At 39.1% G+C, this 17,084-nt stretch overlaps 1 protein-coding gene across 14 annotated transcripts in view; it reads right to left on the reverse strand.

The window, feature by feature from the left end:
* Positions 1-17,084, reverse strand: part of LOC109965182 (teneurin-3) — a 620,836-nt gene that overhangs the window by 91,302 nt on the left and 512,450 nt on the right. For 8 of the 14 annotated variants that reach the window (XM_020608995.1, XM_020608997.1, XM_020609004.1 and 5 more), the window contains 5 exons: positions 16,391-16,591; positions 13,750-13,935; positions 11,473-11,499; positions 9,018-9,026; positions 4,795-4,941 (listed from right to left, as the gene is read on the reverse strand). In XM_020608995.1, the coding sequence (XP_020464651.1) occupies positions 4,795-4,941; positions 9,018-9,026; positions 11,473-11,499; positions 13,750-13,935; positions 16,391-16,591 (570 nt within the window). The remainder of the gene's footprint in view (positions 1-4,794; positions 4,942-9,017; positions 9,027-11,472; positions 11,500-13,749; positions 13,936-16,390; positions 16,592-17,084) is intronic. The other 6 variants (XM_020609006.1, XM_020609005.1, XM_020609002.1 and 3 more) reach the window with 2 other exon arrangements.

Raw genomic sequence — 17,084 nt, forward strand, 5'->3', positions numbered from 1 at the left:
ATATATATATACTGTATGTATAGATCTCTATTTATAAGTACCCTTAATTTAAAAAAAAATCTCTTCCCTAATACACATTCCCTTGCTTGTTGACATGTATATACACATTGAGAGCCGCTGTACCAGAGTCACATTTCTTGAGTGTCCATAACACCTGGCCAATAAAGCTGATTCTGATTCTTTTTGTTATATTATATGTAAATCTGCTGCGTACTGTTTTTTAACGTCATATCTAATGCTCTTGGTCATTTGCATTGCTGTCCATGTACATTTCATAAGCTATTATGTATCTCATCACCAATGCCCCTGGTGATGCTGACCACCTGGCAATCTTCTTGTTGTTATTTGCACTACCATCACTGTTTGCACATGGTTTTGGTTTCTTCATAGCCTATTAGGTTGTACCATTTAGTTTTATCCTAATTACTTTAATTTAGTTTTTATATTCTATTTATTCTATGTTTATTCTACTTTTAGAGTTCTTAAATGGTATGGGCATTCAATATTAGGTGAGAGAGAAACAGTATTTTGATTTTTCTGTATGTCCTACACATACAGTATAGTGAATTGACAATAACAAATCATTTATCTTGGTCTTGATTTTGGATCCACTGGATGAGTTGGAGTGAGGTACTGAAGCTGTAGATGAACCTGTGTGACAGGTCATCCTAATTTCAGCACTTATCTCAATCTCAGTGTGGTAGACATACCTTTTAGAGTCCCGAAAATTAAATGGAAGAGACTGCTGGTGTAACCGGGTCACCATTTTATAACATATAATTACACAAAGTTGTTTATTAGGTTTAATCACTGTTTATCCATACCTGACATCCAGAGCCCAAGTGTCCCCTATATGTTGTGTATTGGGTTGCGACCTCCAGCTCCGCCTTGTTTCTTCTTCGTTTGCCCCACCGTCTGTCATATAAATACGATGTTGTGTCATACCCTCTTCCCTTTTGATATGTTCCACTGGGAAGAGGTCAGTTTATTATCTATTGTAATCCTTTTATTTATTGTGCCCACATCATTATTTTTACTTCTTCTGCATAATCGATGACTGTTGATACTCATACATGTACTGTTATTACGCTGTTATGACATTTGCTGGTGCTAATTACTTAGCTTTGTTCCAACAACGATGTTTGCTAACACACTAACATGATGTATTTTCTTATACAGATTGGGCTTGAGGTCCTGCAGCACATGCTAGGTGCTGATTATTGTTTCATGTTGTCAGGTATGTTATCTGAATATTGCCCTTTTGATATGTTCCACTGGGAAGAGATTGGGCTTGAGGTCCTGCAGCACATGCTAGGTGCTGATTATTGTTTCATGTTGTCAGATTAAACGGAACGTGCCTCCAAACGCAGTCCTGGTGTTTCGCTGGTCCTTCAGCCACCACACACGCCCCAGCCACAACATAACGCAGAAGTCCACTGGTCACACTGGTATTAGAAAGCCCTGATAGTATACTGTCTAGTGAGTTATTTTACTTTCACTGTAATAAACCTCTGGTTACTACGATAGGGAGGGAGGGTGTACATGAATGTAACCTGACTGTATATACATTCAGCATTTGTTTCAGTCAGTACATACTGGTGTCATATCACATCACCTTGGGGTACTTCCTCACAGCAGAATGTCTTGGGAGGGGTGAGTGGACTTCCCTCCTGTGTTGTGCTGGCTATCAGACTGAAACATTCTTCTGCTACTCGCACCTACTCTGGGTTCAAGGATATGGATGAAGCTGTAGCCTGATGTAACTCACAGACTGATTTGTATACACTTTATTGCTAATTTACTTGGCATTTATATCACAAAAGGCTATAAAGTTGCATGTACCTTTTATGAATAATCTATAGAATTCCTCTTTCATAGTAAGACTGCCATATAATACTCAGTATTCAGTATGTGGTTGAGAAATCATTGATGAAAAAGGAAGCGTTTAAATTAAAAAAGTCAATGGGTTAATGGCGTACTTTTTCACAAAGGCTGGGCAATCGCATGCTCTAAAACTATAGAGAAAAGTGCCAGTTGAACGAGAGCAGTTGATAATGTATAAAATATTCAGTCCAATGATGTGAAATTCAGATTTTAAAAACCAGGTGGGCAGGGATTCTAGAGAGCAGGAAGACAATTTCTTGGATGGGTGAAAAGGAGTTGATAAATTGATTAACTGGCTCAAAATGTGTGAAAAAAGGAACTGGCCAACAAGAGATATGGAATTCAGATGATGGGGAAGGAATTTATAGCCTCATCTCTGTAGCTTTGAAGTGATTGATGAACTCTTCACATTTGGCTGTGAAACTGGATGAGAAGAGGGCTGATCACTGAGACAATGGTCAAATAAAATCCTGGGATTGTGGCTATGGGAGGAAATCAGATGGTAGAAATGTGATTTCTTTGCTGGATTAACACTGTATTGACAGATTCCATTTGACTTGTGAGGGTATACAATCAATAGGGCCATGTCATCAGCCAGGTCAGCCAGAGGTGCAAAAGAGGAATGGTGAAATCATTGTCTGATGGATCAAAATGAGGCAGAAAATGTCTTTTTTTCCATTTAACATGAGTATTGTACTGTTATAATACTGGGATTACAGTCCAAACACTCTACTGTGGTTTCCAAGGCATCCACCAATGGACCAATAACATGGACCTCTACAGCTGCAGGTTCAAAAAGCAGAGATTAGCTGAGATCATTGATCAAGCCTACAGCTGACTGAATGTCGTTCTGATGAGCTCGTCACCTAGCCTCTCAAGTGTACTAGTCATAACCAGGGAGGGCCAGGATTTTTAATTAAAGATAAAAACAATACAAGCAATGTGGAAGTTGTGCTAGCAGATGGCACAGCAGAGATAAGTCAGATTTCAGTAATCATGTCCAATAGTCAGTGTAAACCATGGACACTGAGCATCAGCTTGTAGAAAGTTCTTTCATCACTTTTCAACAAAATCCAGCATTACAGAACAAACTGTCAGAAGGACTGTTTTACAAGCCAAATCATGTTTACTGTGAGTTATAATTGCAGACGTACTTTCAAGGACAAGCAGTGAATTTTAAAGTGGGTGTTGTCAAAGTAAACTCAGTTATATGCTTACAGTTCATTATTTATTCATATGGTAGTAATTGTTTCTATATATTCATGTATAGTCACTTATCCTTAGTCTACTGTATGTTATGTTCTGTAAATCTAACTGAGGCCAGCAAAACCGAGGGCCTCATAGGAGGGGAAAGGAATGTTTAAGTAATGACTGGACGTCTCTGTTTCCTTAGGAATGTGGGCCCGAGTTCCCTCTGAAGGTAAAAATGTCTTATGTAGGAATTCCATGGGTTTATTAGTTTTATGACATTATGGAATTCGTTAGCCAATAGGAGAAAGTTACTTTTTCTTTTTTTCCTATATAAGTTTATGTACAGCATTATGATGTTTTGTTAAGAAAAGGCAGAGGCTGCATTTTTTCTCCTGCATTGCAATACATTGCTCAGCAACCAGTGAGTCTTGGTGTGTTTTTTAAGTTTTAGGAATCAATATAGGCAGTTTTCCACACTAAATGGTAGGGCTGTCACTTTTCATTCAAATTCTGAACATTCGCTCAAATGTGGTAAGCAAATAAAAATTTGAACTGTAATGACCTGTTCAAATTCAGCAATGTACGCTATGTCAATAAGCGCAGCAGGCTGTTTGATGCAGTTTGCCGTGTGGTCCAGCAGAGGATGTTATTAAAATTCACTATCAGCTCAACCATGTCCTGTTGACCTTTCAGTAGTGAGGTAGTAACATTATGTTTGCAAGGACAAAATGTGGCATAGTAGTGAGCAAGGTTGTGCTGATTGGACAGTAATGACACCAGAGTGGTGTCAAGGTAAAAAGTTTGCCGACTCTGCAAATAGGCAGATGCCTACTCAAGTACAACAACACTTCTGAGGACTCACCTGCAATCTCACTACACAAGTGAGGCACCAAAGTTAACGTCACCACAGACAAGTGGAGCAGCATCTGTTCTTCAGCCTCGCACGACTGGCCTACCCTGCAGCCTGGCATGATATCTTAGTTGAGCTCTCCTGATGCAGCCAATAATCAACCAAAGCAATGAGAGGTGCTGAATAATATTTTGCTACAAGACCGGCTACCATTCAGCTAAGGAAGCAACAGAATATCAGCCTTAGCATATTATAGCACACAGCAAGCTATGGCAAAATAATCTGACCTTGAAAAACTTTTCTCAAAGTTAGCAGAAAGACCAGCAATTCCTCTGACTCTATGCCTGATGAGGAAATCCCACATACTTCTGACACCAAAGGTCCAGCAGCAAATAAAGTATAAACACCATCGGCAAAAAAATGCATGTGTCTTAAATGCGAAACTATCAGTGGAGTGGACAAATGTTTTGCTCTCTTTTGTGTTAGTTCAGGGAGGAGAACCTTCACAAGAGGGTCAACCAGTATGAGAGCATCAGCACTCATGGAGCACAGCCAGTGCCAAGCAGCACAACAACAAATGGCTATGAAAATTCATATTGATAGCACCAAAAAAAGAGACTGGATAGAAACTGCATTCCCATAATTGATGAATTAATCCTAAATCTCCATCACAGCATGGCATAAATTTTAAGACTGGACTTGATACTCAAAACCCAACCTGCTAACTGCTAATTTGTTGAGGATTTCTGGGACATTTGTATGATCTACGTTTTACTCCCATTGGTATTTTTCATTGTCCTTAACCCATGTTTGGCCAAATGTTTAACCATCTATCTGAACAGTCTTACAATGTATGTATGCAAATATACCTCCTTCATTGTCCTTGGCATCAGTACAGAGTGTTTCCATTGCTACGTGACACCCGGCCCCCCTCCATCCTGACTGACAGATGCAGTGCCAGCCATTGGCCTCCAGAGTGCATCGTCCATTGTTGTTGCACAGTCCTGGACAACCCTCTGGGACAAGAAACAAACATATCGTTAGGAAAGTTAGAACAATGTGAATGGGTGGGATAGGGTCAATAGGATGTAAAATAGGTTTCAACCAGTACACATTTTTGAAGGTAGTTTTGCACTGGAGCTCTGACAGATGAAAGTAATCCATATTTCCCAGATCTTTTTTCATGCCAAAAATGCAATATATTAAGTGTTTCCTTCTCTGCTTGGCAAAGCCTCTGAAACTGCATTGAGACCATCATGGACAATAAATCTCTGGTAAAGGTCTAGGTGGGTCAGCAGCCTCCTAAGGTGTACAGTAAGGCAGGGTTCACTGTAAAATCCTTCTATTGGACAAAATTAAAACAAATACACATGGCCTAGGAATAAACCAAGAAATAATCCATACTCATCAGATCAAGGGTATAGGTGCAGACTTTAATTATGACCAAGATGAAAATAAAAATAAAATTAGGTTAATTCACTTTAAGCAGAGTTCTTTTCTCCCGAACTTTGGTTGAAGTTAAGTATAGTCTACAACAACTTTGTGAAAGTAACAGGTCAGCAGCACAGTGACTGCACAGTACTGCTGGGTACTAGAAGAACTCCAACAGCCCTCACAGCCCAGTACACATTTGTAGTTACACACAAAAACTGGAGAAGAATAAACCTGACGTGAAAGAAATGTACACAGTTATACAAGTAACAGGCATGAGCTGTTACATGGCCTGTGTAGACAGCTGTGCTTATTCACTTACAGTTTATTAGACCAATTAGACCTGACGTGAAATTGCAACTTCAGGGTGTAAAGCATAAAGCATGGGGAACCGCTTCAAGCTGCTAAGCTCTGGGCACTCTATTGAGAACTTATACTCTGAAGAATTTAGTAGTTGTAAGTAAATTACATACAGACAATTTCATGTGTATTAATAAAGCTCTACCAGCCACAAATGTATTTAAAATAAATAAATAAATAATGCCTATATGCCCACAGTAAATACAAGGACAAAAATTAATTGAAACAGATGCCATTGATTATTACCATGGAAACAGCTCTTACTGTGTGTTCGGACAAAACACAAATTGAAATTTAGAAGTAGTGTAGTTGGTCAGTGGAGGCATGCTATTAGACATACAGTATATAGGCCCAGAGAGGTGCAAATTGATACTCCCATGCAAGTTCATAATGTTTCAACTTGAAGGAAAATAAAATCACACACATCCTGGGGCTTTTGAAACTACTTCATAAACATACAGAAATGAGAGTGGAGGGACATAGCAATAAAGAACTGAATTTCTGTGTTCAGTCCTGGGCTGAGCTAAATGCAAACATCTAAAACCACGTGTTAGCTAACAGTTAGTGTACATTTGGTGCATTGGCTGTGTGGAAATAATAAACACTGTCGAGTAGTTAGTTTGTCCAGTGACTGGGTGTCCTGCCTGTCTGAACACCCCTCGTTGACCCACCTCTGCCTTCCTCTATATCACTACACACAACTCACCTCTTCTCATCTCTCCCAGGACTAATGCAATACACTTCTGTTAAGTATAATACTGAAGTGATCTGTCAAAGTGTCCTTGGGCAAGACACTGAACCCCCGCATTGCCCCCAATGGTTAGAGCATCAGTGTAAGTTGGCACCGCAGATGGCTGCCTTGGTTCTGTACCAGAAACAAATTCCTTGTGTGTGTAACATTCTTAATCAAATAAAGGTGATTTTTTGTTATTTTTTACATACTCTACTCACAGGATACTGTTCTGTACTCATTTGCACACTGTACTGTACACATGCAGATACTGTATATTTATCTTTGCACTATTTACATCCATTGAACTGTTCATTCATGTAACTTATTATCTTCTTATTCTAACCTATTTCATTCCATTTCATCCCATTGCTCTAGTGTGTTATAAGCTTAATGTACTTTATGCATTACTTGTCATTTAAATCCATAATCTGCTGTATATTGTACATTACCCTACATATCTTACTGTAAATATCAACTGTACATATCTATCAGTAAATTAGTTCTGACTGTACAGACTGTAGATACTTCGCACTCTGCACTGGTGTTATTGCACTTCTGGTTAGATGATAAACTGCATTTTGTTGCTTTGTACTTGTATATGGGTAATGAGAATAAAGTTGAATCTAATCTAATCTAATCTAATCTAATCTAATCTAATATAACACACCGTAAATTGAGAGACATCTGGATTATCTGACATTTTCAGTCTAACAACAGCCAGCCTTTATCATGGTGTAAATGTCTCACAACTCAGACTAGGCTAAGAGCAAAGCCTAACCTGTTAGAACAGTTTCATTATCTTAATTATTGCTATCATCTCTAAGTAATACCTACAATTGTCTAGTGGTAATTTGTGAAACTATAGCTATATGAATTTGTATTAACCATATGCATTTTTCATGAATTCTATTTCAGCTGAAGTGCACAAGTTAATTTGTCAGTTAATCTGTGGTGGTGAGACTGTTTGATCAGAGTGGTTCAGAAATAAACAGGCTTACCAGTTTGTGAAAAATAAGAACTCTGGTCATTTGGATAACACCTCGATATACATTATTATAATGATCATACTCAAGAGGTTTGCTGTTCCCACGAGGTCTAAATGCTATTTCAGAAGCTTTTTCACCTCACAAGACTTATCAAGGAAATACTTAGTAGCTGTTTTTGGCATAAAAGTTTTTAATATGCATGTCAGCACAAAATGCTAACTGTCAGCAGCTTCAGTCCAAAAATAGCAGACTTCAAAAACTTTAAAGGCATTTGGTCCTGTGTGATGAACCTTTTTCCAACAAATACACTGACAGACTGAAAGACAGATTGATAGAAGAATAAGACAGATCAATACATTAACCCACATGTGAGGGGCACAGACTGACAGACAGACAGACAGTCGGTCTTCTGTGGAATGCACTGATGTTGTAGTTTCACATGAACCACTAAGATTTCCTGAAGCCAAAATGGCTACTGGCTGACTTCAACTGGAAAATATTTCATAATAATATATTTTTCATCTGGAAATGAAGAAAGAAAATGTCACTGCTGCATAATATGATGATGAAAAACTTGGCATAAAAACAAACAAAAACATTCAATGTTGAAAACAAAAGATTCTGAGGTTGTTAAAAATGTTCATGATTGTCTATAGAAATGAAGTCTAACCAAATCTGAGGGAATTTTAACATTGAACAGCGAGCTGATCAAGACAGCAACTTCTCTTCAGAGCAATGCTTTTTGTGCTTTAGAAATGTGGATTCTTTTGGTCTTGTTCTTTTAGTCCATGAAAAACAAACAAAATCACAGGTTAAAATCCATGTGAAAACACAACACATAGATGGATACATAGTGCACAAAGTATAGGGAGGACAGGGTGGTTTGGACTGCATGCCTCTAAAGGCTATAATTTATGCCTGTGGTTGACATTCCTCAATCACAGAATAGACAGTGAGGCTGGCAACCAGATAGACAGATTATTAAACGGTGAGTATCAGAACCAAGCCAAGCCCAGCTGCAGAGACAGAAAAAAGGATGGAGGTATAGATGAAGGGATAGGCGGTGAGGAGGCAGAGGGGACAGAAAAACAGAGAGAGACAAGAGAGTGAAGATAGATAAAAGGAAGACAGAGAGCCGCTGGCTGAATTAACACATACATATATATCAGGCTTCTGGATGCAAGACAAACAGGAGTGACACACTTTAGGTTGGTGTCTGTTTGTGTGTGCATTTTCATTTTTGTGTGTTTGTGTTTGCGTGCATCTTCATCTGTATCGTCTGTGCTTGTGTGATCATCAGAGACAGGGAGAATAATGATGTAACCCCCAAAACAAACAAGACAAATAAAAAACTGAGACAGAAATAACTGCTGAAGTGTAACACAGTGAGACAATACATAAACTGGTACACCGAGCAATGAGAGAGACTGAAAGACAGAAAGTGGGGAAAAAAATATAAGCCTGGGAAAATAAATGATAAAAATCAATCAGAATCAATGGAAATTACAGTTAAGAAAGCAGAGTGTGAAGTGGTTGTTCATTGGGACAATAAGACCTGTATTAAGTCTTTGGCATGAATTACCTTTATATCCTGAGAACAGGAGAGGGCACGAGGGAGAGAGGGAGGAAAATTAGGGAAAAAAGTAAATCGAAACAAAAGCAGCACTGCCAGATATACTTTCTGTGATGGACTGATGAAAATGGCAGCCAAAGGAAGAGGAAGACAGGAAAGGAGAGCTGGGTTCACGGGAATACCATAAAGACACAGTACTAGAACCTTCACAGTGTAAAAATCAGTTCATTCAAATCTGTCTCCATTCACATTTTAATCACACAAGAGGGGAGAAGGACAAAAGGCAGCTGATAAAACTGTTTTTTAAGTTTCACAAATATTATCTTTTATATAAACAGAGAGGAATTCTCAAATAACATTTCCTCTGAATAAAGATTATACGAGGAGTTGCATCACTGCAGTACTCTGACGTAGGGTATGTTTCATATAGTACATATTTAGTTGACTCACACACTGCTCAGTTTATCATGCTCAGCTGTGATGTGGCTGTTTCCTTCCCTCAACAGCCAACAAGGATGCCAGTCAGCCTTGGAACAGCCCTTCAGAAACGTTTTGGAGCTCAGACACTATATTCAGATTTATACCATTTGTGAGTCAGATGCAATAACGTGCAATAAATCAATAAAGAAGCCTATAGCAATTACAGCTGCAAGTACCAGTTAACATGAGTGCAGTTGTAATCATTAAAATAAGTAACGGAACGCCATCTCATGTTAATGTTTTATTTCCACTACCCAGTACTGCCTCTAAGCAAGTACACTCAAGCTCCCTATCTATAGTATTCCCATGCTGCACAGAAGGTGGCTAAAATCAGCTAAAATTATTTAGTGTAAGACTGTCACACATTTACTTTGCAATTGTGCCAGTACTTGCAATTATACAAATGTCCTGTTGATAATAACACAACAGATATTTTTAGTAGGAAAGCAATCTGTGAGTGAGTCCAATTATTTAAACCCATTCACACACACACACACACACACACACACACACAGGAGCGGAAAAAGCTTCATAACTTAAAGACAAACTAAGATGAAAGCAGAGCCAGTACTCCCAGGTCTACATCCAAAACGTTCAATATTATTTTCATCTAAAAGTCAAAATGTGACTTCACTATTAGATTGTCCCAAGTCCCTGTCAAACAGCGGGTATAAAGGAACAGGGAGAACATTAACAGTTAAATAGGAATTTGATGAATTTCAAGGGTGATTTTTAACCAGTTTCCCTTTTGGTGATCTCGTTTCAACATACTGTGCAGTATTACAGTCAAGGGAAACTCAATCACTGTCCTACATACAGACAGCTGTACAGAAAGCTTGAAATATATACAGACAGGTGACAAATTAAAAGAGAAACCTGACAGTAATTCACTGTACAGAAAGCTTGAAATATATACAAACAGGTGACAAATTAAAAGAGAAACCTGAATAACTGAGTAGAAAAGCATAATCAATGCAGATACTGGCATGGCTGGGTTACTTGTCCCCTTAGAAAGAAGGGTCACTGCAAATCAACACAAAGTTGTTCAGAGTGATCACCTTTATATTATGATGAAATATTTCTATCCTGATGGGAGTGCGCTCTTCCAGGATGACAGCGCCCCCCATCCATAGTACATGAGGGCTCACTGAATGGTTTGATGAGGATGAAACTGATGTGAATCAGACACTGTGGCCTTCACAGTCACCAGGTCTCAGCCCAGTTGAACACCTATATCATCAAAACACCAAATGAGGGAATATCTTTTGGAAGAATCCCTCCAGTAAAGCCCAGAGACTTGCAGAACCAATGCCAAGGTGCACTGAAGTTCTGGTGGTGCGTGGTGGCCCAGCAACTTACTGAGACACTTAATGTTAGGTTTTCTCTTTGATTTGTCACCCGTCTTTATGTAATCAATGTTAAACCAACATTAATCTATATTTTCCGTAACTGTTAATGGGAAAGAACAATTAATAGTTGTTGTTATTTTTTTTGTCAAAAACCAAAATACAGCATTCTAAATGTCAAAGAGTGAAGCTACGCCTGAGGGTCCAGTGGACAACATACAGAGAGGAATATAATCACATTCGTTCAATGCCAGCTATAATGTTAATATACTCTCCAGGATTTAATTTTATTTTATCTGTTAAAAATCCAAGTGTGCTACTTGATGGACAAAAGAAACATTTGGCTTAGGACAATATTAACATTCTAAAATGTTTAAAGCGGCAGTAAAAGTGCACGTCATCAGAGCTGGCAAATTGAGGAAGGGGAAAACCAAAAAATACAAAAATACTCCAGATACCCAAAATGAAAAAAACAAAAAACAAAAACGAAAAAAAAAAACAAACCAGTACGACTAAATAAATAAATAAAACAACCTATCACTGATGCAGCCACAACTACACAGTATATGAAGAGAACAGCAAAGGATGAAGGGAGGAGCAGGAAATGCTGATGAGAAGAACAGAAAAGAGTACAGTACCTTTTACTCTAATGTCCGGATTGTGAGCTTTAAGAAAGAAGGAAAAAAAATAAACAAAAAAGATACATAGAAAGAGAGTATTTAGTCCAGAAAAATAAGCTGAAGAATGGTAAAAATAAACAAACAAATAAATAAGTAAATAAATTTCAGTATCACCATCAGTGAGAGCAGGTGATATGACAGAAGTCAGACTGTGAATCAAGTAAATGAAGAAAGAAAAGAATAGTAAAAAATAAATTATACACAAAGAAGTTCAATCAAACAAATAAAGGGAAAAACAGACAGGCAGAAAAAGAGAAGACCCGTATTATTCATCACTCCATTCATTTGACACACCTCAAACACTCGCATAGCTAGACAATGTTCATACCCGGATTCATTAAGCTCAGGTGGTCAAACAATCTGGTGTCAAATTTTGCATTCGTGTTCTCCGTTTACTTTAGTCTGTTTTGCCTCTCTCTGTACTGGACACATAGGCAAAGAGAAAACAAAGACAAATGGCGTCTAAATGTGACCACTCACCTGTCCTGTTGTTAACAACCAATGTGGCCGACTACCTTAAATGCTAGTCAACAAAATAACAGCAAAATTCAGTATTTGTTTAAATACTTATCTAGTGTCTAAAAACTTAAAATAAGAGCTGGTGATATTTTTGAAACCCTGAGAAGGATGAGTGCTCGGCCTCAGCCTGCCCCCAGCGTTAGTGTCCCATCAGATTTGGGGACCTGTAGCAGTGCAACAGCCAGTTTGTGTTAAGCCACAGATAACAGCTAATTATTTAATTGATATGAACTGATTTAACTGACATTAAATTATTGATAAAGGAGATCCAATATTATTTTCATAGCATTGTTTTTTCTTTAGTTTTCACAAATTCTGCAGCTGCAGAAGAGAGAAAAATAGCTAAAGGAAAAATGAGTGAGGACAGGGTTAATGAAAATCACAAAACAGTAACAACATACTGTATGCGGTGAATACAGTATGCGGCCCTATAGCTGTTCAGCATGGCAGAATATCCGTAGTGCAGGTCTGATAGCTAATTATTGTAGCTCCAATCACTCAGTGTTGGGCTTGGCTGGACCAGTTGGGTTCCTAACCTGATTAGAAAAGGCTAGATTCTTACGTTATATCTTATATAACTGTTATACCTATAACAGTGGATTTATTTGAACTAACAAGTTACTTGATCTTCCATATGATTCAGACTGGATTCAGATCCTATAAAATATCAAACTGCACCCCTCAGGCCAACTCCAGTTAGTGTTATATCTTCTTGTTAAATGCTGAATTACACTGCCTTTAGGGGGAAAAAATCATGGGCTGCTACAGTATGTGGGTTGGGTGATTTCCAGTTAATGAATCAGGAAACAATTTTACTGTGAGGTCACAGTTTGCAAAAAACACAAACACAATATGACAATGTGATGGCTGGAGATGGGAGGACAGAGGAAGAAAAGAGAGCTCCTGAATGAATCCTCTCCCCAGTCTGACAATCCATCTGAACAAACAAGCTGTTTGTTGGTTAAGCACTCTTAATGGATTTCTCCTCATCTCACTTTTGTAATGCTCTCAGCATCCGTCTCCCTGTGTGTATGTATCGAAACGACAAAAACTGAAGTCAATCTGCAGCTGTTTCCCAGCAACACTGTAGCTGTCTGTCTGTTTGACAACAAATAGCTTTTTATGTGAACAGTTTGGTAGTGAGCTGAACAAAGGCCCAACTACTCATTTGTTTCACTGTTTAACACACAACACAACAGGATAGGGTTTCTCAACTTGCCATGGATTCTCAGTTAAAAACACAATCCAACTGTCAGTAATGCACATACCAAACAAAGGAAAGAAAAATCAACACTGAGCATGCATATGTGTATGTGTGAGCAGCATGTGGAGAGACATTTTTATTGAATGTGTCTGTAAAAGGTGTCGCTCATGCTGCAAACCCACAGAGAATCACCAGACTGCATTTCACTGTCTTTCAGCTCTTTTTGTTTTTGTTTTTATATTGCCAGAGTTTTACTTTTTATCTCATTGCTCACATAAGCATCATAATCATCTTGAGCAGTAGCAGCTGTTTTCAGTCCACTGTAGCTGCTTAGCACCAAATGGCAGATAGACAAAGGTAGCAACTACAGGTAATAAAAAGGAGCTGATAGTCACATTTCCCAGTGAGGTGCCAGCCTTGACTGATGCTAGAGGGCAGTTCTGTTTTTTACAACCTAGATCTCATTTTCACTAGTGGTATTACTGTACTATGTGTGTATATCATACACTCACCAATATTGCAGTGCTCCCCTGTCCAGCCCTGGTCACACTCACACTTTCCCTCCTTACACACTCCATTCTTGCTGCAGAGTGGGTGGCAGGCCTTCTGGTCACACACAGTTCCTGTCCAGCCCTCCTCGCACCGACACACACCACTGTAACACACACCATGGCTGCCACAGTCCACTTCACACACTTCTGTTGGAGGAAGAAAGAAAAATATTAATACACATGCATTTATACATCTGTCATTAATGGTTTGTGGAACATCAATACAGAACCATTACTGTACTTTAGCAAAACTTCAGAAGCATTATAAGCAACATAAATATGCCAAATGTGAAATATGCATCATAATTCCAGTATTGTCTGTACTCTCACAGCACATACTGTAAATATAAGTGCACTGCAAGCATCAGAACAACTTGCTGCACATAATAACGTAGCTAATGTCACTAGTTGTGATTCAATATAAAAATATGTGAACACACACTCTCACATTGTGTGCATGTGTGTCAAAGATAGGAAAGAAAGAGATTAAATGCCACACTTGCTAAACTGTCTATATACAGGACTGAAGTGCCTCAGGACACATTTTGTGTATTTGTGTGCGGTTTTGTGTTGTTGTGGGCGAGTTTGAAGTTCTCGACAGGTCCTAAGCAAAGGTCAAAAACAAGCCAGAACAAAAGGTTATGTGCATCTGTGTGTGTGCACTGTATCTAATTTATTTAATATGTGTATCTGTGTGTGTGTGTGTGTGTGTGTGTGTGTGTGTGCGTATGTTTTACAAAGAAATAATACTTAACTGGATGTGTGTTTGATAGTTCTCACAAAACAATATTCAGTGTAACAGCCAAGGCAGCACAAATGGGAGTCAGAACACATACTCGCACACACACACATTGTCCTTTCCCCTTGTTTTTGTTTTTATGTCAAACCATCTGTTACTGATCTGCATTCTTCCTCCTGTTTTTTTTCTCACCTCTTCTTCTGTCACCTTAGATCCCGCTCTCTTTCTTTGAAACTCAGCCCTTCTCTAAGCTTAAGAGACTGCCCTCACCAGAAAAAACAACACTGGTCATTTGTTCAAATGTGACAAACAACTTTTGTTTTCATTGAATATTAAGTGCATTTACGTTGTTTACATTACCTCTTGTGTCCATGAAAATTATGACTCAATCTGTCAGTAGCTAAGATGGTACAGCACCACAAAAGGACGGAAGGACATCAGGGTGGATGAACGGCTCAACAAAGCAACAACAGAGGCTGTAATTTGTGGTTTTCTTTTAACGATGACCACAGACTTCCCCTGACCTTTGTGCCTAAAACGAAGCAAACTTTATCTATAGCACAGGCAGATCAGAAAACAACCATAGAAGTTTTCATGTACTGGTAGATCAAGTGATGCTGTGCTGCTGACTGGGACAGTGGAACAGGGAAAAACGTAGGTCACTGAATGTTGCAAAACCTCCTGGAAAATGTTGGTATAGAACTGTCTGTGCAGATTCTCAGTCACCCAGGTCACAATAATTGGTATAGAACTCTTTGCTTTGCCTTAAACGTTTAGGTGAACTGTGATTACTGCCTAGGCTATGCTCTCTTTAAGGATGTGTGGTAAGGTTGAGATGCAACATTTTGTAAAGACATTAAACATGAATGTTTTATATTTGTATAAAAAACCCAAGAACAATTGTTTCCCACATAGCATTTGCTATTACAAATTGGTTGTGTATGAATGTTATTTGACAGGAGTGTGCTATGTTAACAAAGCAGAACAATTTATGACTAATTTTAGTTTTTCTTTAATTCTCAAATCTTTCAGTTATTGAGTCAAAATGGTGGAGTCATGTATTATAGCATGTTAATTTCTTTATCTACCCAACACACAACTCAAACATACAGTATATATGTGCCACTTTGTCATGTTGTCCCGACTGCTGTTCTTTGACTGTCCATTATCTAGAGATGGCTCTCTGTTTGCAGCTGCTACAAACTATAGCTGCAGGGTGGAAAATGCTGCCAGCCATCTTGAAACCACATTACATCTAGTTTAGCTTCTCTTCATTGTCTGATATTTATTTTAAGAACAGATTTGGAGATGTACTGAGTTTACTGAATTCTTAATGTGGTTTAGCCCCTAGCCCTGTCACTTACCCTGCACCTCATCAGAGGCTGAAGTGTGACATCCTCAGTTAATGTTCTACTGGCTGTTTCAAACTTACCTACGGGTGACCAAGCTATAGAAGAGTACACTGCCTGCCCAGCTAAACCACTATCATCATTTAAATCACTCCTCACAATTATGTCCACAAGTACAGGTTTTTCATAATCAACTGTCTTATTCACCTTATGTCTCATTAGTTGTTTATCACCATCTTTGTATGTTCCTTGCAACTGACTATTATCTTAATTATGGCTTGCTCAGCAATTGCTTTTTTGTTTTCATTTTGTGCTGATCCTACTCTTCTTTATCTTCTCTATAATTTTGTAAAGCATTCTGTTTACTCTGCAAAACAGGGTACAATGCTGCTTTTACAAATGCTGTAAAAATAATTTCTATTGTTTTTATAGATTTGGTAAAAAATGACAAAGGAATCAAATGGATTACACACTGACACACTGGCACAGCACAGACATTAAACATGAAACACACCTAAAGAGCAGTCTGGTCCAGTCCAGTTTTGGTCACAGGTACAAGAGCTGGTCTCGGCGTTGTATGTTCCATGCCCTGAACAATGGTCTGGACACATGGCCTTGGCAATCTCACAGTTGGCTCCACCCCAGCCTGGCTGACAGTGACACTCACCATGAATGCACACCCCATGGGTTGAACAGTTGGGGTCTATGCAGTCCACTGGAGACATAGAGGTGAAGACAGAGAGTTAAAAATATACCAAAGAACACATATAGTATACACACACACTGCATATATTGCTGCGTTTTCACTATCAGAACCATCCATCCATCCATTTTCCTCCACTTATCCGGAACCGGGTCGCGGGGGCAGCAGTCTAAGCAAAGATGCCCAGACTTCCCTCTCTCCAGACACTTCCTCCAGCTCCTCCGGGGGGATGCCGAGGTGTTCCCAGGCCAGCCAAGAGACATAGTCCCTCCAGCGTGTCCTGGGTCTTCCCCGGGGCCTCCTCCCAGTGGGACATGCCCAGAACACCTCCCTCGGAAGGTGCCCAGGAGGCATCCGAAACAGATGCCCGAGCCACCTCAGCTGGCTCCTCTCGATGTGGAGGAGCAGCGGTTCTACTCTGAGCTGCTCCCGGGTGACCGAGCTCCTCACCCTATCTCTAAGGGTGCGCCCAGCCACCCTGCGGAGGAAGCTCATTTCAGCCGCC

This window comes from Monopterus albus, unplaced genomic scaffold, assembly GCF_001952655.1.
Source record: "Monopterus albus unplaced genomic scaffold, M_albus_1.0 scaffold97.1, whole genome shotgun sequence".
NCBI classification, from domain to species: Eukaryota; Metazoa; Chordata; class Actinopteri; order Synbranchiformes; family Synbranchidae; genus Monopterus; species Monopterus albus.